The 25531-nt window shown below is 38.9% G+C and overlaps 1 protein-coding gene across 5 annotated transcripts in view; it reads left to right on the top strand.

The window, feature by feature from the left end:
• Positions 1-215: 215 nt before the first annotated feature.
• The window catches only part of ATP11A (ATPase phospholipid transporting 11A), a 214924-nt gene continuing 189608 nt past the window's right edge, over positions 216-25531 (top strand). For 4 of the 5 annotated variants that reach the window (XM_072621938.1, XM_072621941.1, XM_072621940.1 and 1 more), the window contains exon 1: positions 216-346. In XM_072621938.1, coding sequence (XP_072478039.1) covers positions 296-346 — 51 coding nt within the window. In that variant the 5' untranslated portion in view covers positions 216-295. Of the gene's footprint in view, positions 347-18884; positions 18974-25531 lie in introns of those variants that run through there. The other variant, XM_072621939.1, reaches the window with a different exon arrangement.

Here is a 25531-nt window from a genome sequence, read left to right as displayed (position 1 = left end):
CCCCGTGCGCCCCCCGGCTGGCAGCCTGAGCTGCTGCGGGCGTGATTGAGGCGGGAGACCCGAGAGAAGAGCGAAGGAGGCAGGCGGCCAGGCAGCGAGGGAGCCCAGCGGAGCCTGACGGGGGCCCCGGGCTGGGCGCGTGCGCTCGCCTCTTGTCAGCTCCGGAGACCGATGTAGCAGCAAGTCCATGGCCGTGCCGAGGAGGAGTAGGGAGAGATAAGGCGACCCCGAGCTGAGGCTCGCCTAGGGGAGCGAGGAGCTGCGCCGGCGCGGGGGGCTTCATCCCGCAGGTACCATGGCAGGAACCATAGACTGCAGCTTCATCCGGACTCTCATCAACCGATACGTGAGTGCCCGACCCCCGCGGGGAGCCCCTCGGGCGGGAGGGGGAAGTAGAAGGAGCGAATAAAAGTTCGGGGCTTAGCGAGCAGAGTGAGACACCTTTTGCATCCCTGAGCCCGGGACCCTACGTTTACAGGGACAGGACCCTTTTCTTTGCACCGGGGAAAGTGCTGTGCCCGAGTCTGCATCCTTGGATGGACGGAATGGGGCTAATCCCTGGTTGTTTTCCACCCTCCCGTCCTCATCCTAGGGCCCGGCCCCAAGACCCGATTGTTTCCAACGTGGGATTGGGTAATCATGTGACTCGAGACTGGCTTCTTTGCTGGGCACTTTACCCCCGAACTAGGGATAAAGTAGGTTGTTGGGAAGGGGAGGGCCCTGAGGCCCCTCAACTCTCCTTAGGGATCCAGACAGGGCCCGGTGACTGGGAGAAGGTTCTACTCCCCGGCCTCTCCCCCAGGTCTATTTCATCTTGTCCAGGGGTTCTCCCCGCCTACCCCTTTCTCTGGTCTATTTCTTCTTGGCCAGGGGTTTTTCATTTTAATATTTTCGTCCCTCCCTGCGACTTCTCCTTTGATTTTTTGTGCCCTCTGCAAACAACTGCATCACTTCGCCACCCCCCGCACCCCCCGCCTTGGTTTCCCCACTGCAACTAGTAGTTCTGATGATTTAAGAAAAAGAAACCCCTAAATATCTTCTCAGAGGGGGAGGAGGAAGGGTATTCGTGGTATGGCTATGAACTTTATTTGCAAGGCATCTCCTACCTGCATGATTAATTTCGCCCCCCCCCCCCCGCCCCCAAACTCCTATGAACCTAATTAAAGTGGGATTAGGGTGGAAGGAACAGTTTGGAGAAGGGGTTTTAGGTTCTGCTAAAACACTTTGCTTTCTGCCTGGAAAACTAGGACTGGGGGTGGTGGTGAAGGTGTTAAAATGTAACAAAAGCGTAGTAATTTCAAAGACACTAACAATGTTTCTTTTCTGATTCCAAAGAGCCGGTTTTCTTTCTGAAAGTGAACCGATCAGATAAGATGCCCCCTGGGGTTCTCAGGTTCCTTTGGAATGCCACCAGCAGGAGACTAGCAAGTCTATTTCTATAGTGAACAAGTGCATGAGATGAGGAGAGGATGCTTTTAGCTCACTTTTTTAAAATGTTGGCTTTGCATTACTTCAAACCCGTAGGAAGATGCAAAATTTTTTGGTGCCTGTAGTAACTAATTTAAGCTACAGTATATAGCTCAGCATAAGGAGAATGAACCGACAAATTCTGAGGGCAATCCATCCTCCTCCTTCCTACTGTATGTACATGGTCCATCATGTATCTTTAAGTCTCATGATATACACTGAAGTCAGAGAAATATGAGAAAAAACTAGGTAAAAAGAGGGTGTTTTAAATTTTGTGTTTTTTTTGTTTTCTGGAGCTAAGATGTGCCTCTTTCAGAAGGTGCAGTTATTGATTGAAGGTAGTTTTTACCTTTAATTCTGGGAAAGTAGAAACAGGGCCTGCCCACTAAATTTATCTTATGATTTCCTTTCAGAGTAGAATTACTCGTTTTTTCATTGAAAATATTGAAAAAAGAAAGTGATAGGAATGTCTGTAACTTAGAGCTAAAGAAGCATGGGCTGATAGAAGTGGAAGGGGTCTTTGAGATCCTCTAGTTCCACTGACATTTGGCAGGTGAGTAAAATGAGGCCCAGGGATAGGGAAATGGTTCTTTAGAGGTCATGCAGGAAGTTCCTGGCAGTTCTAGATGCTGCTTTAAAAGTTAGTTCCAGTTGTACAAACATTACAGACAAATCATTTTGAAAGGTGACTCTTGTTCCTCTGAGAAGGTGGCAATCTCACTGTACCTTCCTTGGTCATACAACATCTAGGAGGTTCTGTCCCTCTATGAGCCTGACATTTGCGAGGAACATTGACTAACTGAAGTGTTTGCAGGAAAAGGTAGTCAGGATGGTAAAGAAACTAGAAACCACAATAATAGTCATCTCAACAATAATAATGATAATTATACATTATAATAGCTTTAAGGTCTGCAAAGCCCTTAACATACATTATTTGAATCAGCCTGTGAGATAAGTTTTACAGGTATCACTTTCCCCATCCTACAGATGAAGAAATTGAAACACAAGTTGTGACTTACCTTTGGTTTGGTCATACAATTAGTAAGTTATAGAAGTGGGAGCTTCCTGACTCTAAGCCTAGCAGGATATCCATTACATCATCCAAGGAAGAGAGGAGACTTTAGGGGGGAGGGAATACACATGAGAGCATGGTAGTCGTCTTTGAATATCTAGAGTTGGAAGGAACCCTAGAGGTCAAAGTCTGATCCTTTTATTTTTTTTTTTTGCAGATAAGGAAAATAAGGCCCAGAGAGGTTTGCTAAATAATTAAAAATAATAACTTGCTAAATAATAACTGGTATGTGTTTTAAAGCTATCATGTACAAGACTATCTCTATCATCTTTTCTTTTTGGAGTAATACTTGATATTTCTTCTCTGAATTTAATTGTGTGTAATTTTGTCTAATTTTATGAAGAAGCTTCTTGCTATTTTGATGAGTATTGCTTTAAATACATAAATTAATTGGGTTGTCAAATGAAAGAGATGAGATGTGGCCCTCTGAGGTAGAATTAGAATTAGTGAATGGGAGTTACAGGGAAGAAAATTTAAGTGCAACATAGGGAACACTTTTCTAAAAGTTGTAAGTGCCTTCAAAAGGAACAAGCTGTACTTGTGTACTGGCCATTAGTGGAGTAATGAGGTCCCCATCACTGGAAGTGTTTGATTAAAGAGGCTGAACAGGCACTAGAAAGACGCTATAGACAAGTATGTTTTATGGGTAAAGGTTAGATTAGATGTCTTGTGATGTCTCTGCTAAATCTAAGATTCTGTATGCCAATATAGATAAGTGGAGGCAGGGAAGTAGGGGTTATAGGGATTGTGATTACCTTAAATATTTAAATGATGTGATGTCATCCATTTAGGTGAGTACACCTGTCAATCCCATGCAGCTGTTTTCTGGGTCTTCCCATAAATTTGTTATGGAGGTCTGCCTGTTGTATTGGAAGCCTTGCTCAATTTCTCCTCTAGTAAAGAGAATATTGGATGGATGTTATCCATCACTCTTGTCATCTCCTTTTTGATCATGTTTTCCTAATGAAATCCTTTACTCCAATTCTGAGTTCCTTTTTTATTATATGTTCCAGTCTTCTTACCCTCACCATGCTTCTCCCTGTTTGCCTTCCTTTCTAATTCTGAGGTGCTCCAAGTCTGGAAGTCATTTAGCAACAGAGATTGTTTTTTTTAAAGCAGTAAATATGCTTTGTGACACCTGTTGCTACACACCCATTGAATATATATAACATTCACTTGTCATGTACAGTAATTAAATGCATAATAAATAATTGGATATCTATAATGGGGGCATTTAGTAGACTGAAAGTGATCAGAAATGCTGACCCTGGCAATGCTACTGATTTTATCTTGGGCAAGTCAATTAACTTCTCTAAAATGAAGGTGTTGGACTCAGGGATCAAGATCTACAGTTTAAGCAGGCTGAAGGGGTTAGAGTGGATCTTCAAGAAGCCTTCAAATGCTAGTATTTTATTATTAAATTGAGATTTGGTTTGTGTGAAATAATTCATACCTGTTTACCTGTTGAATCTGAAGTAGATGGGATCCCCCCCACCCCAGACATTGTATGTTGCCTCACAGCCCCCACACTCCTTCACTCAGTGTTTCTTACCTTTCCTAACTTATTTCCTCATTTTTTTAAATGAAGATACATATTTTCTCCTTGTATTTCTCCTATTCTTCTCAGCTTCACTCTTATCAGGACTGTAGTTTTTTTTTTTCAATACTGTAAACCTTAACCTGTGGGTGACTTTTTTATGTGATTTTCATTAGTTACAAACAATTTGCTTTCCATATCGTAGTAAGTTTTATGAAACTAAGCTTTTTGACCAGACACTTCAGGTACAGAAGATAACAGTTTAAGGTCCAAAGAACATTCCCAGAGTCATAAAATCTTATGTTTTTCCTATGACTTTCATTCTGGCTTTGTGTATTAAAAACATTTTAAAGAATTTATTTATTACTTATACTAAACTAATGTGATGTTTCAAAATAATTATGTATCTAAATAGATTAAGTTGAATTATTTGCTTATATTTCACTTCAGTGTTTTCCCTAGGACCAGGGTTCCAAATCTGGAGTCTGAAGTATTTTGATAATTGCATTTCAGTATAATTGAGTTTTTTTTGTAATCATGTGTTTTATTTAATTCATTTAAAGACTTTCTGAAAGAAAAGAGTCCATAGGCTTAACCAGACTGTCAGAGGGCGGCCTCTATTGTGCAAAAAACATGAAGAACTATTGGTCTAAGGAGGCATGCATAGATTTTGAAACCCTTCATACCTTTTTATCCTTTTTCAGGCTCTGGCAGATTGGACCAAAGGAGAACGACTTTTAATATGTCCCAAGGGATTCATGGTGTCCCAGAAATTTTAATGGGCTAATCCAGATGACTTCTGGGACACCCAGCTGTCTTTTCATGTTGCTAAATGCTGACCGTCGGATTGACTGTAGGGTGGCAAATTTTTTTGACCAAGAAGTGCCAGTGCAGAATGTCTGTCTTTGTGAAGCCCACTTCCTTTGCAGGTCATTCAGGTTTCATTGATGGGATCTTTTATGTTACTTCTCGCAGTCAAGTGATCTTTGGTGCTTTGTTGCACCTTGCTAATAATAATGCCTGTTCTGAATATGTCAATGTAATAGAAAAGTTGATTTAGGTTTACTTTTGGAATTCCTGGTTTTTGGAAAATCAAATGAACAAAACTTTAGTTTACTACTACTCTTTAAGTTGTCATAGAATAAAAAATAATTACTAATCTCTTAATGTATCATTGATGTGGAAAGAGGAGGCTGAGTAATATAGTGGCTAAGAGAAAGACTTGAATTCAAATTCTGCCACAGATACTTATTACCTAGGTGACCCTGGATAAGTCACTTAATATTTCTTTGCCTTAGTTTGCTCATCTGTAAATCGAGGATGTTGGATTTAATGGCCTTTTAGGTCCCTTCCTATTTAAATATTTACCAAAATTATGTTTTGGGGAAACACTGCTATCTGATTTTCCCTTCTTGGTAATCCAGATGGTCATTATAAATGAGAAAGACTACTGTTAATCAAATATATTATACTTTAGTTTTTTTAAAAGAAAATTTATTAATAAGATTGGAGATGGACAAATCTATATGCACATGGGCTTTTGTATTTAAAAGTAATAATTCTGTGTGCACCTATAAAAGTGTGCTGGCCTACGCAGAATCATTTTCGTACATTCATCCTCTGCTCATAACATTTGAGTGAAGGAGCTAGGGAGCCTGTGCTTTTATAGACCTTGTGGGAGAGAAGGAGGCTACAGAATCAGGCAGTTAATCCAGGGATTAGCAATTTTGTTTTTTAAGCCACGAGCTGGGTTATATCACACCTTCCTGTTTTATTCAGTCATTGTTGGCTATTGAGGGACACTAACTGGTCAGAAACTGGAGAAAATGACCACTTATCAGATCAGTTAGTGCAGGACACAAGTGCCTAGATTAGTGGAGTTAGGATGAGGTGAGCCTAACTTAGAAAAAGGCAGGTGGACGAATGAATGAAAAAAAAGCATTCGTTAAATGTTTACTATGTGCAGAGCACTGTGCTAATCACTAGGGATACCTGTAGTAGAAAAGCCTGTGTAGTTAACAGTTCATAATCTAATGAGAGAGACAATACATGGAGGTTTTAGTTGCAAGTCAGATAGAAAGGCCCCATCTTTCTTAGAGTGCAAGGAATTCATCCTTTTTAGTTTCATTTCCATTGATAAAATTGTATCTGTTTCTGATGATGAACCATATAATAATGCCCAAGGGATTTGGGGTGAAAGCTTTCTTTTCAGAGTCTTCAGCAGCTTTGACTGTTAAGGCATAAGAGGATATCTGGACTTATCTCTGCAGTTGCTTCCCTGGAACTCTAAGGACTGGGCTAGAAGCAGAGCTGATAGTCTAGCAAGCTGTGCTCTTTATGTGCTCTTGGCCTTGCCTGACTATTTATTGCTGGTGGTTGGTCAGCCATTAGTGGTGGTGGTGGCAGAGATGGTGGGCTCATTCTCCACAAGGGCTGTTTCACTAGATGGCTTTAGGGGCAGACTGGAAGAAGGACTGGTCATCTTGGGGTAGGAGGAAGTGATATTCCCAGAGCCATTAAGCACAGGGTTTTGGGCTGTTTCCATTTGGGTCTAGGGGAGATGTTAGAGATGGTGGTGGTGGTGGTGGTGGTGATGGTTTGACCTGCTTGGCACATGCTGCCCTTTCCTCTCTCTCAGGACTCCATGCTGCTCCCCCTATTCCTCAAGGGTTGCTGCTAATGATGATGGCTACAAAGGACTGCTGGGTCTGGAAAGCAGGGCCAGACTATTTAGAGATGAGTGTGGTCAGAAAAAATGGTAATTCAAGAGAAGAAACCTGTACTGGCTATGTTGGGTAGTAGGTTTAAAGTATGAATGCTCCCCAACTTCATAGACGTAGACATCAGGAGAGTCAGTGACCTCCACACTGAACATTTTGCCAGCCCCTCTACCCTACTGAGTATTTGCATTTCTCTGAAAATATCACGAAATAGTTGAATAGTCTCCTGACTCCTGTAGACTCCTGACTGCTTCTTAGGGCAGCATTAGCTTGTTGACAGTGGAGTCATAGTGGACATCACTAGAAAGCATGTGAATAGGAAACCTCCTTGGAGAGGGTTAAGAGGGGAGGGAGGTGGTTGAGGAATCTCTGTGTAATGACCCCGCCTGCCATTAGCTCTGCCAGTGAGTACACTTTGAAGTTGAGTACTGAGTCTCCAGTCTAACCCCCTGAGACCTCCCAATGAATCAAGGCTCATACTGGGAGCCAAAAGTAGGAAATGGGGCTGAGTGAGCCACAGTGCAGCCAGCTCTCTGCTTTGATCTGCCCATGATATAGAGGGAAGACTGTCCATATTGGAGAAGGGAGAATTGAGTTCAAGTCTCAGTTCTGAAATTCACTGTGTAACTTTGGGGGAATCGTTTCATCCCCTGAAGACTACTCAGTTTCTTTCTGTGGAAAATAGGAATAAGTAAATGTGCTAATCCTTTATGGGGTTGTTGTGGAGAAAGCACTTTGCAATCCTTAAAGTGTTTGTGAAACGTAAGGTATTTTTACTTGGCTCCTGCAGAATGGTATTGGTCCTGATTTCCAACTGAACTGAGGCCCCTGATCTGGGTCATTGGAGCAAGTCTACACTGCAAGGGAAGGGTGTGCCCCCCCCCCCACATGACTCCCTTAATCCCTCCTTTCAAAAGCTGGAAGCACCAATCTCTCCTTCTTTCTCTCTCTCCCTCTCTTACATACCTTCTAGCCCCCCATTCACTCTTAATCCCTGCCTCTTTTCTAATGTTGTAAATACACATAGAATCTCCCTTTCTCTTTATTTCTCCCTCCCTCTCTCTTCCTTCCTTCCTTCCTTCTCTTTCTTTCTCTCTTCTTTCTTTCTCATACCCCCTTCCATTCCACCTTAATCCCTGCCTCTTTTCACATGTTGTAAGCACCTACATATTCTCTCTCTCTCCAGACAGACAGACAGACAGACACACACACACACACTCACACTATCTCTCTCTCTCTCTCTCTCTCTCTCCTTTAATTCCCACCTCTTTCCAAATGTAAGCACCAATAGAATCCCAAAGTACCTACATCTTTTGCTTCTGGTGAGTGGCCTTGCTCTTGTTTGCCTACCTAGCAGCCCGAGGATAGTAGGTCAGGAGCAGGTATGATAGAACAGGGAAAGTTCTAGAAGTATGCTTACCATTGCTGCCATGACCCAAACCTCCTAAGGATCAGGGCATTTTAGCATGTATTTCCCTTCTTTCTAGCTTAGTACCAGATGACCAATCAGTCAGTAGGTATTTCTTAAGCACCCAGTCCATACCAGGCACAGTGTGCTAGGAGTTGAGTATTACAAGGACAAAGAGTAAGATGATTCTTTTTCATAATGAGCTCAATGCAGACCAAGCTGATAGAATGTCAGATTTCAGGACCATTATTCACGAATGTTTATGCCACCCATCTCACTGTGGAGCAGACTTTAGGCACTGCCTTGCCCTCTGTCCCTCTGTCCCCAGACACACTTTAATTCTGTTTACGCTGTAGCCAAAAACGGAATTATGGAATCCGGCTTGTTAGATACTCATGTATTTCCATGATTTGAGCACCTGTCATTTCTTTGGTTAATGTGTTATGTTGCTGTCCCTCCGACCAAGAAGTTCTTCAAGAATTGTTAGGGCCCCCAGGTTTGCTAGCCTGGTGATAAATGTCTTTAAGACTTAACTGATCCTTGGATAACACACACACAGACACACATATACATACATATATATATATGTATATATATATATATATGTGTGTGTGTGTGTGTGTATATACATATATATAAAACTAAACTGAACCTTGGATAACACACACACACACATACATACATATATATGTGTGTGTGTGTGTATATATATATATACATATATATATAAAACTAAACTGATCCTTGGATAACACACACACATACATACATACATATATACATATATAGATACATATATATACACATATATATATAGATACATATATATAGATACATATATATATAAAACTAAACTGATCCTTGGATAACTTAGATATATGTATATATATATGTATATATATGAAATCCCTTATCAAGCTCTACTCACTACTTTCCCAGTTTGAGTATGACCTGGACAAGCTCACCTTTCACTGATGCAGCTTTTGAGAATTCAGGGTCCCTGCTATTCCAAGACGAAGAACATTGGAAGAGGAACTTAATGGAGGAAATACGTAGCAGTAACAATAACCATAATAGCTAGCATTTATACAGCACCCTCATATTTGCAAAGTGTTTTATATTTGATTCTCACAACAACTCTGTGAGATAGATGCTCTTATTGTCCAGCCCCAAAGAGGTCAAGTTTCATGATACAGAATTCGAACTCAAGTCTTCCATCTCCAAGTCTTCGACTTTGTTTCTAGCTGCTGAGAATTATGAAGGGGAAATTTCAATCGTTAGTCATTTTATTATATGAAGCTATCTATACGGTAGATCTCTTTGTCCCAGAGTGTAACAGTTGTGCAGAATGGAAGTTATTGATAATGTTAGTAGAGCCAGTATATACATTAGCGAGTTTTCCTTTGTTATGCAGCATATTAAAAATGCTTCTTTTACTCCCTCATTATTTCCTTTTCTTTCTAGCTTTTCTAGACTTCAGTGACCTGAGAGAACTGAAGATTTCCTTGCTGATAATATGAATATTTGTTTTAGCAATGCATGTTGTTTGAGAAATTGTTCTGCTGTAAAGAAAAATCTATAAACATCTCTGGTCCCTGGAGAACTTGCAGCCCTGTTACATTAGAGTGCTTTTAAACCTTTTGAAAAGCTCAACAATTTAAATTCATCAGCATCTGCTTTTGTTTTCCTTTTCTGGTTAGATAATAGGCCAGTAGTCTATGAGATCATTGTTGATCTGTGAGGTCACTATTTTTAAAATATCGTGTTTTATTTACTTAGATTGACTTTTTAATTAAAAAAAAAATCCTATTAGATTATACTTTTGGAATGGCATTTCTGTTTCACGTATGAGATGTGTAGCCTCCTTCTAATTCCATTTTTGCAGTCTATACTGTAGATCATGTTATAGGTTGGACACCTTTTTTAATGGTATTCTGAATAATCAGCACCAATGGAAAGAGCATCCAGGACTGAAACACGGATATTGATCTATGGCACAAAAGCTTAGATTTGTATAGGGCACCATTTAGAAAGCATTTGTTAAAACATTGACATGGGTAGTTTATCAGGAAGTGAAATAAGCATCTTCCTGTTTCTGGGGGCATTTTCTTTATATGCAACATTTAAAAGCAATATGTGTTGCCATGTGATTTAACTTTTACAGGGTATGTGCAACATTGAACTTGTTCATGTGTTTGGAACTGTTTTACGTCTGTTAGGATCTAATCCTCTTAAAGGGTGTCTGTGTCATGCCTTGGGGTGGATTCCACCACCCAGAAAAGAATACCTTTGGTATATTCTACAGTTTTGTAGTTCTGCAATTAATCACATTGCTAGAGAGGTGAACAATGTTCTTGCTTGGTTCACAACTACATAAACCTAGAGTTCAAGTCTTGCCAAAAGAAGCGTGACTACCAGATGATACAGGAAGTCCTTAACTTAGAAATGGGTTGCGTTCCAAAAGTTCATTTGTGAGCAGCTTTTTTGGAAATCAAGAGTGTATTTTCCCATGGAAACCACATTACAACTATGGTGGCAAAGTTCCTAGGCTAGCCCATTTAAACATTTTGAGTAGGAAAAAAAAATACTATATATTAAGATAGTGCATATTTCAACAACCAAAAACTCAAAAATTGAATTAGAGTTTTTTAATTTAGTTTGAATGGTGAAGAGTGAGAAAAAAGCGGAATTAATTTGGAATAGAAGAAGATGGAAATAAATGGAGACTTGATTATGTTAATAGCTTTAGAGATTGAGGTCAGTAGTTTTTATATCTAATTTCATTACAAAACTTAACAGTTTTCCTTTTACTTGATATATATAATATATTTATCTATATGGTTATACTGAATATGTACTCTGAATATTCATATACATGATATATCTACACACAAACACATACATGTGTATATATACATATATACATACATACACATATATATGTATGTATGTATACATACATTTATCTCTATAAAGAACTTAATATATAGTATTGCTTTTTAGGGTAAGAAAGTTTTTTTGAGATTATCTAGTTCAAACTCTTCAATTTACAAATGTAGAAAGTGAGGTCCAGAGAAATTAAGCAACTTGTTTGCTAGGTCATACAGCAATTTAGTAATAGAGCCAGGATTGGAACCAGGTCTCCTGACTTCAAATTCAAAACTTTTCCACTACAGTACATTGCTTCTCAGGCAGCATTTAAATTCTGTATAGTTTCTGTGTTAAGTTTTACCTGATCTAAATTCTTTGAAAATTGGTGATCAGAGCTTGATATATATGTTCCAATTTTCTATTATTTAGGGTATTCAACTAGAGCTCACATAGTCCAACCTATTCAATTTATAGGTGAGGAAACTGGAGCCTGAAGAAATTGTTACTTCCTAAGTACACACAACCAATGAGTAGCAAATAGAGATTTGACCCTATAAGTCTTTTGACTCTAAGGCCAAAACTTGACTATTTCGAGTAGGCCACATTGTTTCCCCGCAATGGAAGTTTTACTGTAGATGATTTAATTTTATTTTTAACGTAGAAATCATTTACTTAATATTTCCCATGTAACCTGCAGCAGTTTTCTGGATGGGACATGGTGTTGTGGAAAGAGCCTTGAATTTGGAGTCAGATAACTTGGACTGAGATTTTAGGCAAGTCAATTAATTCTTTGGTTCTGTTTCTTCATCCAACTTGAGTTAAATCTCTAAGGTCCTTTCCAGGTCTAAATCTTGTGATACATAGGGTCAGACATGAACTGAACATTGATCCCAACATTTCAGAGAAGCCTTCTTATTTACAGAATACATAACTTTTCAGAAGTGAGAGTTTCATATTTTGCTGATTTTGTGTTGATATGACAGAGCTTAGGCTCTTAATCTGCAAGTGACATGCATCAGGATTTGAAAACCTTTTGAAAGCCAGGGTCTCTCAAATCTAAGAAAAGTCTTAACAGCATAGGCTGTTACTTTGCATTTTTTTCAGGAATAATTCCTATTCTTTCTTTATAAATATCCTTAAATATTTAGGATAGTTGGCTTCCAAATGGAATTATGAGAGGAAATGTTTGGGGGGAAAGAAGTAGATTCTTCAAAATAGGAGATTGTGAATTTGACACTGGTTCCTGGCAAATTTTAGAAGAGTAAGATAATATTATTTATGAATTGTCTCAGAATGCTTACCCTGCAGAAAGATTTAATACTTATTCAACTTTTTTAAAAAAAATCACTTTGGGAGCTTTCCAAACTCATTTCACTTATTTCTACTCCTTTGGACTACTCTTAAGAAAGTCTATGGTTGGATTCAGACTCTGTGTTTGGAATGTTCTTTTTGTGGTTCAAAAAAGAGAGACCTAATGACTTAAGCAACCAACCCCTGACAGTTTTTAGTACCTCAGGCAACTTTCTAAGTCCATTAAACTGCGGAGAAGGTATCTATCTGCTTTACTCCAGGGAGTTCCTTGCTAGGAGCTTCTCGCACTAAAGAAATCACAGTCTCAGTCCCTCATACTCTTCCCTTTCTCTATCCTCTTTTTCCTTTCCCCTCTCTTCTTCTCTTTCTTACACACAACATCATAAAAGGATGGTTTTTGATCACTTAGAGAAATCATCAAGATTGCTAAAACCTAACACTAGTGCATTAAGGACAAGTCCAGGCAGACTAATCTAATTGTTATTTGGAAAGGGTTGCGAACTAGAGATATGATATTGGATTTTAGGAGTGTATTTGATGCTGTATTCCAAGATATTGTAGAAAGGATTCAATAAGCTGGATTCCAAACTGATTGTCTGCCTGACTCTAAAGAGATAATGCCATTAATGAATTGATGTAAAACTAGAGGAGGCTATGTGGTGAGGCATCACAAGGCTCTGTCCTTTCCTTGTTTCTGTTTTGTGGAATAACTTTTTAAAATCAATTAGCTAGATTAATTTATTGATATGGTTGTCAAATTCACAGATGTGCAATTCTGGGAGTGATAACATTGAATGACAATATTGGCATCCAAAAAGATCTTGAAAAGTGATGTTAGTATTAAAATGTTTTTGTAAATGACATTTAATAGAATATTAATAATATTTGGATTTAAAAATTTACTACACAGTTAAAGGATGGGGGAGAGTCATGGTTAAAAAATAGCTTATATTGAAGGCTATGTAGAGATTAACAGTATTTGTGACCCTCAAAGTGTTCATGCAGTCTTGGGTGGCAGCATCAATGTAGCATCCAGAATGAGAGGCAGTGTGGCTTAGCGTGTAAAAGGGCTGACCTAAAGTCAAGGAGACCTTGGGTCAGTCCATAACTCTGGCATACACAAGTTCTATGACAATTGCTAAATCACTTACTGTCTTGGTGCTCCTAGGCAGGGATCTAACACTATTAGATATCTGCATTGCTAAAATGACAAATTAGGCCTAAAAATATATATACGTGGAAGGAAGGGGTGGCTGAACCTGTTTTACTCTGTGCTATTTAGGCCATATCTGGAGTATTATGGATATTTCTGCTTGCTGTATTTTAGGAAAGGCATTCACAACCCGAACCTGTGTTCAGATAGTGCCCATAATGGGGAGAGAATTCAAATCATGCAGATCGTTTGGAGGGACTGGAAATGTTTAGCCTAAGGAAGAGAAGAGATACTTTATTACTGCTCTTATGGGCTGTAGTATGAAAAATGCATTAGATAGATGTGTTTTTCATGACCTTATTAAGTGGAACTATGGACCAATGGGTAGACGGTAGAGGTAAGTCATATTTTTAGCTTAATGGTAGAAAGTTTTTCCTTATAGTTACAATTGTCCATAAGTGGAATGAATGTCCTTGTAATATAGTGAGTTCCTTGTACCTAAAGGTGTTTAAGCCAAGTTTGAATGACCTCTGGTCCGGGAGCTTGTAGAGGAAATTCATGCTTTGGGTATGGGTTGGTTTATGAGAATCTTTGTCAGACTAGACTTAGGGTGACCAGATAGGGGACAGTTGTAATTAGCCAGGTGTAACAACCTGGACTGGAATGGTAGCAATGGAAAGGTAAAGACGAATGGAACAGACATTGTGGAAGAAGAAATTAATAGGATTTGGAGTTTGGATTGAACCTAGTGACAAGAAATCAAAGATACAGAAGGGATAAATGCTTCTGGTAGGGTGTGGGCTACATGCCTTGAGTCAGTCAATCAGACATATATTGAATGCCTACTGTATGCCAGGCACCGTAGATACAAAGAAAAGACAGGTCCCTGCTGTCAAGGAGTTCATAATCTAATATAAATCCTTTAAAGTTTTTAAGATTCACTGAAGCAGAATTTTCCTAAGGCTTCCAGAACAGCAGAATGAGAAAGGGCCAAGAAGGAAGGCTTAAAGAGAATTAAATTTAAAGAGATTGCATGGAAAAAAAAGATTTTCATTTTGGGTGGGAGAAGTGTAGGTTCAGGGAACCAAATTTACATCCAGACAAAAAAGATAGTAAGTGTTCATGTCGAAATGCTAGTATATATGCACAGTAGGTGGCATAAATTATAAGTTTGTTGTCATTTAAAAGGCCTTTAAAAGCTACATGGAGGGTTGATATTTTATTTTAGAGGCAAGAGAAGGCCAGTAGAGTTGGTTGAATAGGAGAGTGACATGATAAGATCAGCACTTTTGGGATATTACTTTGGTATCAGTGGCTAGGAGTAGTGAGGGACCAGTTAGGGAGACTAATCAGGTGGCTATTGCAGTAATTAAATTAAGAGGTGATGAGGGCCTGAGGTAAGGTGGTAGCCATGTGAGTGGAGAGAAGGTGTTGAAATGTAAGAGATATTTTAGAGGTAGAAATGTCAAGATTTAGCAAACTGGTTAGATGTATAGGGTGAGGGAAAGTGAAAAGTCTAGGATAATACCAACATTATAATGCTAGGAGACTGGAAGGATGGTGGTAGTTGGTTGTTGTTTCCCATGTCTCACAGTCAGTTTCAGAGTTCTTCAGAGAGACCTTGAGGGTATCTTTGTATGGATTCTCCAATGTGAGTGCTTGCCATGTGTGAGTTTTCCATAAAATGTCTTTTAGGCAAACACATGTTTGGCACTCGAGTAACTTGGCCATCTCATTGGAGTTGTGCTCTCTGCAGTAGAGTTTGAAATGCTTGACCTTTCAGCTTGAGAAAGGACCTCAGTGTCTGCCAGGTGATCTTCAGAACCTTCCTAAGACAGTTCAGATGGAAGTGATTCAATTTCACTGGTATACTGTCCAGGTTTCACAGGCATGCAACAATGAGGTCAGCACAATGGCTCTATAGACCTTCAGTCTGGTAGGTGGCCTGATACCTCTTCTCTTCCATAGTTTCCTTTGGAGCCTCCCAAAATACTCCACTAGCTCTGGTAGTGAGTGTGTCCACCTCATCTTCAGTACCTCCCTGGACAATGTACTGCCAAGGTAAGTGAGCTTATCCACAACATTCAAAATTTCTCCATTTGCTGTAACGCATGGTCCCATATATGGACTGTGTGATGCTGTCTGGTGGAGAAGTTCTGTTTTCTTGGTAGTGTTAGGCCAAAATTTGCATAAGCAGTAGAGAATCAATCCGTATTTTGTTGTATCTCAGCCTCAGAGGCTACGATAAGTGCACAATCATTTATGAACAAAAAGTTAACTCACTAACTCTTCCTCCATTTTAGTTTTGGCTTGTATCCTTTTCAAGTTAAATAATTTACCATCAGTGTAGTAGCTGATCTTGATGTCTGTTTTGTCCTCGTTGAAGGCACCTGGTCACATTGCTGAAAAACACACAGACATGCTTCACTCTGTCAGGGTGGGAATTCTGTCCAAATACTGTCCAAAAAATGGAGAGAGGAGATGGTGGTATTTAGGAGAAGATGTTGATTGGCTGTATCAAATGCAGCAGACAGGTCAAGAAAGATTGGGACCCAAGAAAAGGCCATAAGATTTGGCAGTTAAGAAATCATTGGTCACTTTGGAGAAGGCAGTTTCAGTTGAGTTCTGGCATAAAAAGCCATATTGCAAAGGATTTAGGAGTGAGTAACTAGAGGAAGTGGAAGCTGCAAGCTTTTTCTGAGAGTTTATCAGAGAAAGAGAGAAGTATAGGATATTAGTTCGAGGGAATGGTAGGATCTAATGAGGTTTTTTTTTATTTTTTTATTTTTAAGACTAAGGAAACCTGGGCTTGTTTGAAAGCAATAGGGAAGGAATCAGTAGATGAAAATTTGGTGGGGCAGAGGACGTGGGAGGGGATAACTGAGAATCCAATCAGTTATTCTCTGATGTGCTTGTGGTTAGCTCTGTAGGGCTAACAATGAATAATCATTCATGCTGATGTGTTTTGAAATGTGTATATCTCCTGTTGCTTTCTTCCCTTTTCTGATTGGACATTACTAGTCTTTTCTGGATTTTACAAATCTGATAACCAAGTTTGTTAGACTGGTGTGCTCATTGAGGGCCAAGAGACCTTGGTGGGCCGGGTGCCCGGCCTTTGTGACAGTTATTTCAGTTACTCAGGGGGGTTCTGTCTTACGTACTTTCTGGTTCTTCATTGTGTTCTCGATAGGTGAGGTTGTTGGATACCTGAGTTTGAATCAGCCGTTTGTTGCTTTTAATACTCTTAGTGCTTGAAAAGATCTTTGATTTTATAGCCCTCTCTATGTGCCACTCACAATCCGTCCATCCTTCAGGAGATGTTAATGATGAGCTCCAGGGGTCAGTACCATCAAGACTTTGAGACCAAACTTCTTGTGATGAATCTCTCTCTCCACACCTAGCCTGGTGTGTGGATGAGAGACCCACGAAGTGTGCCACCAGCCCCTTTATTTAGTGTTTGTTTTGGAGTCACCATGATGTCTGGATCTACCCCATCCTTCTTCTCCTCTTTACCTCCTCTCCTAGCACACACATTGAAGCTTCCCTTGTAACAACAGGTAAGCCAAACTAACCCATCCAGGGGTCAAGTCTCTTCTGGGAGGAGGAAAGTGTGTTTTCATTTATGTTGTTGTAGTTTTGGGGCATATTGTTGTCCCGATTTGACTTGTTTCACTCTGAGTTAGTTCATACAAGTCTTCCCATGTTTGTCTTTATTCCTCATGTTGGAGACAGCTCGGTAGTGTAGGGGATATAGAGCATTAGACCCAGCAGTCAGAAAGATCCGAGTTCAGATCTAGGTTCTGACACATTCCTGGAGGGGACCCTGGACAAATCACCTAACCTCTATCTTATTCAATTTCCTCATCTGTAATATGGAGAGGATGGTAATAGCAACTGTCTCTCAGGGTTTTTGTAAGGATATAAAACATGATGAAAACCTTCAAGTGCTATGTAAAAGCACTTCAATAATCTTATTAGCATATTAATAATAATATTGAGCATGGTACGGTAATAATAGTAACATAATAAAATTAATATCAGGAATATAGGAAGAGTAATGTTAGTGTGTGTTGAGTCATGTCTGACTCTTCTTGACCCCATTTGGAGTTGTCTTTGCAGAGATACTGGAGTAGTTTGCCATTTCCTTCTCCAGTTCATTTTACAGATGAGGAAACTGAGGCAAACAGGGTTAAGTGACTTGCCCAGGGCCCAGTAAGTGTCTGAAGCTAGATTTGAGTTCAGAAAGATAACTCTTTCAGACTCTAGGCCTAGCACTCTATCCACTACACCTCCTAGTAATAGAGAATAACATTTGGCAGCTAAGTGGCACAATACTTTGCACAGTGCTTGGCACATGATAGGTGCTATATAAATGCTAGCTATATTATTATTAATATATCTTATATATATGTTATATCTTACAATGAACTAGTATTGCATTAAATTCATATGTCACAATTTTTTCAGATATTCCCCAATTGTTGGGCTTCTGCTTTGTTTTATTTTTTTTTTTTAGTTTTTTCCTACTGTAGAATGCTGCTTTGAGTATTTTGGTGTAATATGAATGGGCTGTTTGTGTTTTGTCTTTGACTTCCTTGAGATATAGGCCTACTGGGCCTGCACTTGGAGTCTTTCCAGCCAGAGCTTAACTACACTAGTTTAGCCTTTGAAAATCCCAGATCATCTTGACCCCATGATGAAGTATGGGAGTAGGATTTTGTGGAGGGAGGGTTCCTTTTATAATAAACACTGAAGAACTTGTTGAAATATTGAGGGAAAGCAGTTATGAATTTGAAGGGGGGAAGTCATTTAGGACAATCAAGTTTCCATCATTAAAAAGCATCTATGAAACCCTCTTTTCTGAAAGGAGGGGATTTGATGCCCTGGATAGAGCATTCAATCTAGAATGCTGGGATCAGGCCTTGGTGTTGGGATTTAGTGCCTGTGTGACATTGGACAAATGACTTCACCCCTCTGGGCCTTGGGACCCTCACATGTAAAGTGAATGGGTTGAGCCAAATGACCTCTAACGTCTCTTCCATCTTTACATCTATGAACCTGTGAAGGTATAGCAAAGTGTTAAGACATATCTTGAATGTAGAGTCTACATTTGATGAGATCAGTGGTTTGGTGTGTCCACATCAGTCTCTACTGAGAAGATGACATATGTATATTAGAATTAGAAATATATACAGAAATATATATATTAGAATTAGAAACCATTTTAGCTTCTTTGAAATCCCTATGTATAAGCAGTGCCTATACGGTTTAGTTAGTGTTAAACATATTATGTGTATGTGCTTTTTTAGGCTGCTGGAAACAAGATATAGCATGACCTTTTCCTGTTTTTGTGTGATAATCCAAGAACAGAGAGCTAGGAGTTTTGACAGGACAGATGTTTCCATGTATGTCACTGGATTGAACCATGTCAGTGGTGAGTGAACCAGTAGGGGGAAGGGGATAAGGGGGAAAGGAAGAAGCATCCTATGTGCCAGGCATTGTGTTAAGAAGAAGCATTACCTCATTTGATCCTTGTTGCCATTATTGTCCCCACTTTACAGTTGAGAAACTGAGGCAGAGGGAGGTGCGGTGCCTTGTCCAGAGTCACACAGATAGTAATTGAAGTCAGGTGTTTTTGACCTCTTACTGGCCACTTTTTATCTTTGTGGAATGGATGCTATGATCGGTACATTACAGCAATCAAAGACTGACAAGATTATCGCTGGGTCATAAAGTGTTGTCAGCTTTGATTCTGCATTGCTAGGTAGTCTTCCTCCTGGTCCAGTTCTTGTAGTAAATTTTATTTGCTTTATAAAAAACTTATTTATTTGATTTTATTTCTTGTTTCTTATTCTTGTTGGCCCATCCCTGCATCACAGGAAATAGTGTTGTCTTTGGAGATATTTGCAAGTGACCTTCCATGTGGCTGGAAATTTAACTTGAACTCTACAGTAGAATTACATGAACCTCGTGGTTCTCTTAGCTGCCCTCATGGACACTGCCACTCTTACCAGTATACTGCATAGGTTAAAGTGCTATTCGCTTTAATTGGAAGGTGTGGGGGTAACAAGGAAGTTCTGTAAATAGATAGGGTCCTTGTTCCCCATTCTCTTCGGACAAAACATGGCCAGTTGAGGTGATGTCATTTGTTCGGTATTCAACACAGACCACAGATCCTTGTGATGTAATTTAGAAACTAAAAACTCATGTGTTTTTACCAGGAACCACCGAAGTTACCTGTGGGTGTGTTGAGTAAAATTTCTGTCGCCTCCTTTGTTAACTAGGATGGGGAAGGGAGGCAGGGTGGCAAGGTGGAAAGAGCTTGGATTCAGAGTCAGAGGGCTTTGGTGTGAATGCCAGTTTTGCCAGTTATTACCTTTGTGGCCCTGGGCAAGTGGCTTCATTTCCATTTACCTCAGTTTCCTCATTAGTCAAATGAGGGGATTGAACTAGATGGCCTCTGAATATGTGTTCCTACTCTAATTATCTTGGCAGGAGGGAATTGTGCTAGCCACTCAATTGAAGACTTGGAAGTGTGTGTGCATGCGTGCGTGTGTGCGTGCGTGCGTGTGTAGAGGGAGGCGGGTGGTCATTGTTTCCTTCATCCTTCTTTGTAGATCACTTTGCTTACCCTGTGCTTGGAGCTGATTAATACATTTCCTTTGCAGTTTCTGGACAAGCCTAATGACGAAATAGAAAAGAAGTCTTTCTTTTTCCTAGGGCTTCTGACTAATCTTCCTTCAGGGGAAAGAGGATTTCCTCTAACCTATTTTAAAGAGGGGATTAGGGACAATGCAAATCTTCTACTTTCTCACCTAGATTTTTCCAGAAAATCTCAGAACATATATCCTAAATAAAGTACAATAATTGTTGTACGACCAGAAATAACCAGTCACTAATGTGTAGACTACATTTGGAGGGAGGAGAGAGTAAAAACCGCCAAACTTTGGTGTATTTCTATGCAGACAAAATGTTATCTGTGACCAAGACGTTTTGAACTTGTCAAGATAATTAAGTTAATTTCTTACTTTTAAAGGTTTATCTGAAATATTTTATTTTGGCTCAGATAAATACCTATAGTTAGCTCTTTGACACTTGGAAAAATTTATATCACAAGAAAATCAGAACCCCCATATCATGTGCCAAAATTACTACATGCATCCTTTTTTTGCTTCATGATTTAGGGATTATAATTATTTGTTGATATCCCTTTGGGAGGATAATATAATGTGATATTATGTGAAAAAATGCTGGATTTGAAGTGAGAGTGCCACAATCCAAATCCTAGTAATGTCCTTTACAGTGTGACCATTCAGCCCTGAGGGGCTGCAGTTTCATCATTTTTCAGAGGGGATTGGACAAGATGATCTCCAAGGTTCCTTCCACTTCTAGATTCATTGATTTTCTGATCATGTCTGGAAAGCTGGAAAGCTCTTAGGAGAAGGTAGAGAGCCTCTTCTTTTTGATAGGGAAGCTAGATTTTCTTCCTGACCTGATTTGACCTAATCTCTTCCATATATAAAAAATGGTAATCCACACATTTACAACCTTTAGCCTTGAAGGAAGTAACATCACTTCAATAATGTATATCAACTGTCCTCACTACCTTTATCAGTACCTGGTATAATTTACAAGCATATTTGTTTGAACATGGAGAAAAACACCTGTTTTTGGAGATAGATACTACATTTGATTCGTTACAATAATTGAAGATTGCCATGATTATTACTGGGCCATAAAGTATTGTCAGCTTTGATTCTGCATTGCTAGGTGAGGTTGAGTGGAAAAATAGTTTAAATGAATCCTCTCAGAAGTTAACTCCAATCCACGTTCACTTTGACACGTATAAAAAGGCTTAGAGAGCCATTGTATCTGGCAGCTGCTGATTTAAAGTAATGCTTAGTTACAGTGTCCTGAAGAACTCTTGTTGCTGTTGGGTCTAGAGATAATGGAAAGACTAATTAATTAGTGTTAGCCTGGGAGATAATTATTAAATCCATAGACTGTGAAACTTGTATTGCATCTTTATGAACTTATTCCCTACATATAACCTTCACCGTATTCATTTTTTCCTCAGAATGAGTACATTAGCTTGGAGAAAACACAGGATGCTCACTCTTCTCTCACAAACATATAATTTCATGAAAACCAATCAGAAAATGAAGTGAAATAATTCTTTCTTTGTTATCTAATTTCTTTTAGGCTCCACTACATTTCTTGGGCATGTCTTTTTTCCTCCTATATTCAGTGTTGAAAAAACACTGGCCCTGGAGCCTGAGGACCTGGGTCAAATCTCACTTGGGACATTACTACCTTTGTGATGTTGGATAACTCAGTGAATTTCTCTGGGCCTCAGAAAACTCATATATAAAAAGAAGGGGTTGGATAAGATGCCTTCTGAGGTTCCTTCCAACTCTAGGTCTAATATCCTGGAATCTCCACGTTAGTAATGAGTTTTTTCCCGTCTATTAAAATGTAATCAGTTTCAATTTTTGGTGATGTTATTTTTCACTAGCCATGACCCATTCTTTTCTTTAAGGAAGCATTCATTATATAAAGATGTGAGGCGTCTTTGTAGTCTGTTAGTCTTTGTCCGTGGCTTCCAACATGTCTCACCATCTTACCTAGTTCCACCTCTGCATTGAAGTCACCAAGTATCAAAGTATACGTTGATTTAATTAGGAGGTTCTTGTTGAGCTCTTCCTAAATTTTTCTCTACCTCTTCTTTTGTAGCTGATGGTGTGTAAGCTACAATTCTGTTCACAGTGGTCTTTTTGCAAATTAGCACTGCCGTACAAGATGGCCAAGTGTTTTCCTCTCCAAAGAAGACCATACTTTAGCAGCAACTTCCTTCTTTCTTCTAGTTTTGTTTCTAGCGAGAATGTCAAGATTGATACGATTTAGCTTCTCTGGTATTGTGTTTGTATTTTGGTCATTAGAAAAGCATTTCCTTTTTAGATTATTAACAAAGTGAAGTTTATTATGCGGTCTAAAAACTATGTGCTTCTCCACCCTTTTTGCCCACTTTTCCACCACAGCCACCATTCTTGCAGAAGAGTAAAGGGGTTACATAGAAGTGAGGGCCATTTTTTGCTTATCATTTCTGAAGTTGGCATGGCCAGAGATTTCATCGTCTGACCTGCCAGGTGATGAACCTTTCTGTACTTATCTGAAGAGGAACAGGAGTATGAGAAGTCATGAAGGAAATGTATGCTAGGAGGAGAAGATGGATTGGACGTGCAGAAAAGGCAGGAGATGACAGGTGGACAGCCTGATAGCACCAGTAGTGTCTTCCCAATGTTTAGCAAAGGTAAAGAAGGCTTACAGCACATCAATAGATGCTGCAGCTCCCACCCCCACCCCCACTGCATCCCTATGGCAAATATGGCAGGACATTGACAAGAATTTCATCAGTTCTCTTGACATGGATTGGTTTCAGAGTGCATTACTGAAGGGAACATTTTGGTTGGTGAGATCACAGATCCATTTGGATCTTTGACATTAGGCTAGGCTAAAATTTTATGCATATAAATATTTGAACCCTTTCATTACTGGAATTTCCAGAGATCACCCAAGTTATTTTTTTAAACTTAGAATAAAAATATTGTTCCTCAAATTATTAGTTTCTTAAGGTCAGTAACCTTCCTGAGACAACTGTATTTAATTTTAATTTTTTACAAAAAGTCTTTTTAAAAAAAGCATGTTGCATTATTAATGAAAGAAACTTTAATAGGGTCACGAGAAGGTTTATTTAAACCCAGGTACTAATTAAATTTTAATGAAGCATGTGCCAAGGTAGAAATTGTATTTCTATCCCTAGTAGTGTCTCTACTGTTAAAAAATATTAAGTACCTTAATCCCAATATATTTCAGCTTTTTGTTTTGACTAGTAAATGCCTACCTGAGAGTGATTAGTTGGATTGCCACTATTGAAATAAAATCAGTATTTGACTTGTCACCTGAGAAAATAGTGATATTTTTTATTAGGACATAGGAAATATTATAATTCAAGGTCATTTTGAATATAGTGTGATTTTGACATTAAAAGGATTGTTTGTATGTTTTAACATGGCATGAAAATCTCTTGTGTTTCTTAAAAAAATAATATTTTACTTATGTTCAAAATTACATGTAAAAATCTACTTTTAGACTGCTAATTGAATTAGTCTGAATAAGTTTCTCATATTCAGTTAATTTTAAAATAACTGAAAATTATAGTTAATGAGAAATAATTGTGAACACTGGCTTTAAAGAATTAAAAGTATTATTTGGTATCTTTCTGAAAAATAAATTTCTAGTTATTTTCACTTATAAGAGCTTCACACATTCCTCTTGAATAATAGTAATTTATCTTTGATTTGTTCACAGTTTTTTCTGTAGATTTTTAAAGGGAAGATATGCTTTATAAAAACTATTTAAGTACCTATTTAAATTTATTTTAGTTAATAAAATGAATGAATCTTAATTATAAAAGAGAAAATTGAAAAATTACCTCTCTGGTAAATAGTGTGGATAATAGTCATAATTACAGCAATAAGTTGACCAGATGGCCTAATTTGGCAGGAAATCTCTTGTATTGACAGTGGGGTGAGGAAGGAAGTAAACAAATGAGGATTGTGGTGTTAATCTCAGTGTTCTCATAGATTTTATTAGGTGTTAAAGTGCATCGATTTTAGGGTTTGCGTTTATTTTCTCTTCCGCTTCATAAAAGCAATTTTTACAAACTTTTTTCCTATGATAATGGGGAACTTTTACCCCTGTCCCCTCCTTCCCCCACATAATAGAATCATGACTTTTCGGAGCTGTAAGGAACCTTAGAGGTGGTGTAATCTTGAGCACAGCTCTGGAACTTGAGGGTCTGTGTTCAACGGTGAAATGAACTGGAATTCAAACACGGTTCTTCTGACTGCCATCTACTGACTGGGCCAAGTTACCTGTTGGAAAAAGCCAGATGAGAAACTTGCTACACTTGATGTTTGTGAGGGCCATGTCCCTGCTAGGGCTTTGGGGATTTTAGAATCCCAGATTTACAACTGAAAGGTCCTTAGAGATTTTCATTTAGCAGATGAAGACCCTTGAGACCCAAGGAAGCTTAAGTGACAGTGCAGGAGGTAGAAGATGGAAGATTGGAATGCACATCGTCAGCACAACTAGGCCTTCCCCAAAGTACACCATCCCATTCAGGGACCATTCATCACCCCAGCTGGAATTCTTCTTTCCAGTTTTTTATATTTTTATATAAATGAATTATGTATTTTTATATATTTGCAATTTTACATGAATAAATTTTTATGAAATTAATGAATTTTATATAAATATTTTATATTTCTACAATCCTACTATCTTTTTCTGGGGCTGTCTTAGTAAATAAATTTCTGCAGATAACCTTGCCATGACAGATACTGTAAAGGTAAAGTATTAGACATACATGGAAAGTGTGACCATAGGAATGAAATTTGTGCTGCAAGATACAAATAAAAATCAGTTTCATTACTCTGTAACCATTATCTGACACTCAAAAATGTACTGTAATTTGACAGACGTACTGTGTGGTGTTTGTGCCTCTTCATGGATACTGTTCAATAACCCTGCTGGTCCGTGTAGGTATTAAAAAATAATAACAAAACCTAACAACAACACTTAAAACTGGCAGTTTGGAAAGGAAAATAAACTGAGGAGAAAGAATATTAAATGACATTTATATGTGTGACCCACAAGGAGGACGCCAAGGCTTTTTTTCCTTCTCTTTTTCAGCCCAGTAGCTTTCATTGTGATGTTTTGTTACAATTAAGAGGAGAGAGGGACTTGAAAGTGAAGTTCCGGGGTCATTTGGAGAAAAGTCACTGTGAGGCTGAGTCCCTGGAAAAAGTCCCCACAGTCACTTTGGTTGTGTGACTTCATGGTGTTGCTTATTAAAACCTCCAGGGTTAGTTTACCCTGTTCCTGGGCAGTTGATCCCTGTTATGTCTAGGCTCACCTATAAACTCCTCAC

Source organism: Notamacropus eugenii, chromosome 6, assembly GCF_028372415.1.
Source record: "Notamacropus eugenii isolate mMacEug1 chromosome 6, mMacEug1.pri_v2, whole genome shotgun sequence".
In the NCBI taxonomy this organism is placed as follows: domain Eukaryota; kingdom Metazoa; phylum Chordata; class Mammalia; order Diprotodontia; family Macropodidae; genus Notamacropus; species Notamacropus eugenii.
This window is presented reverse-complemented; position numbering and strand designations above follow the sequence as displayed.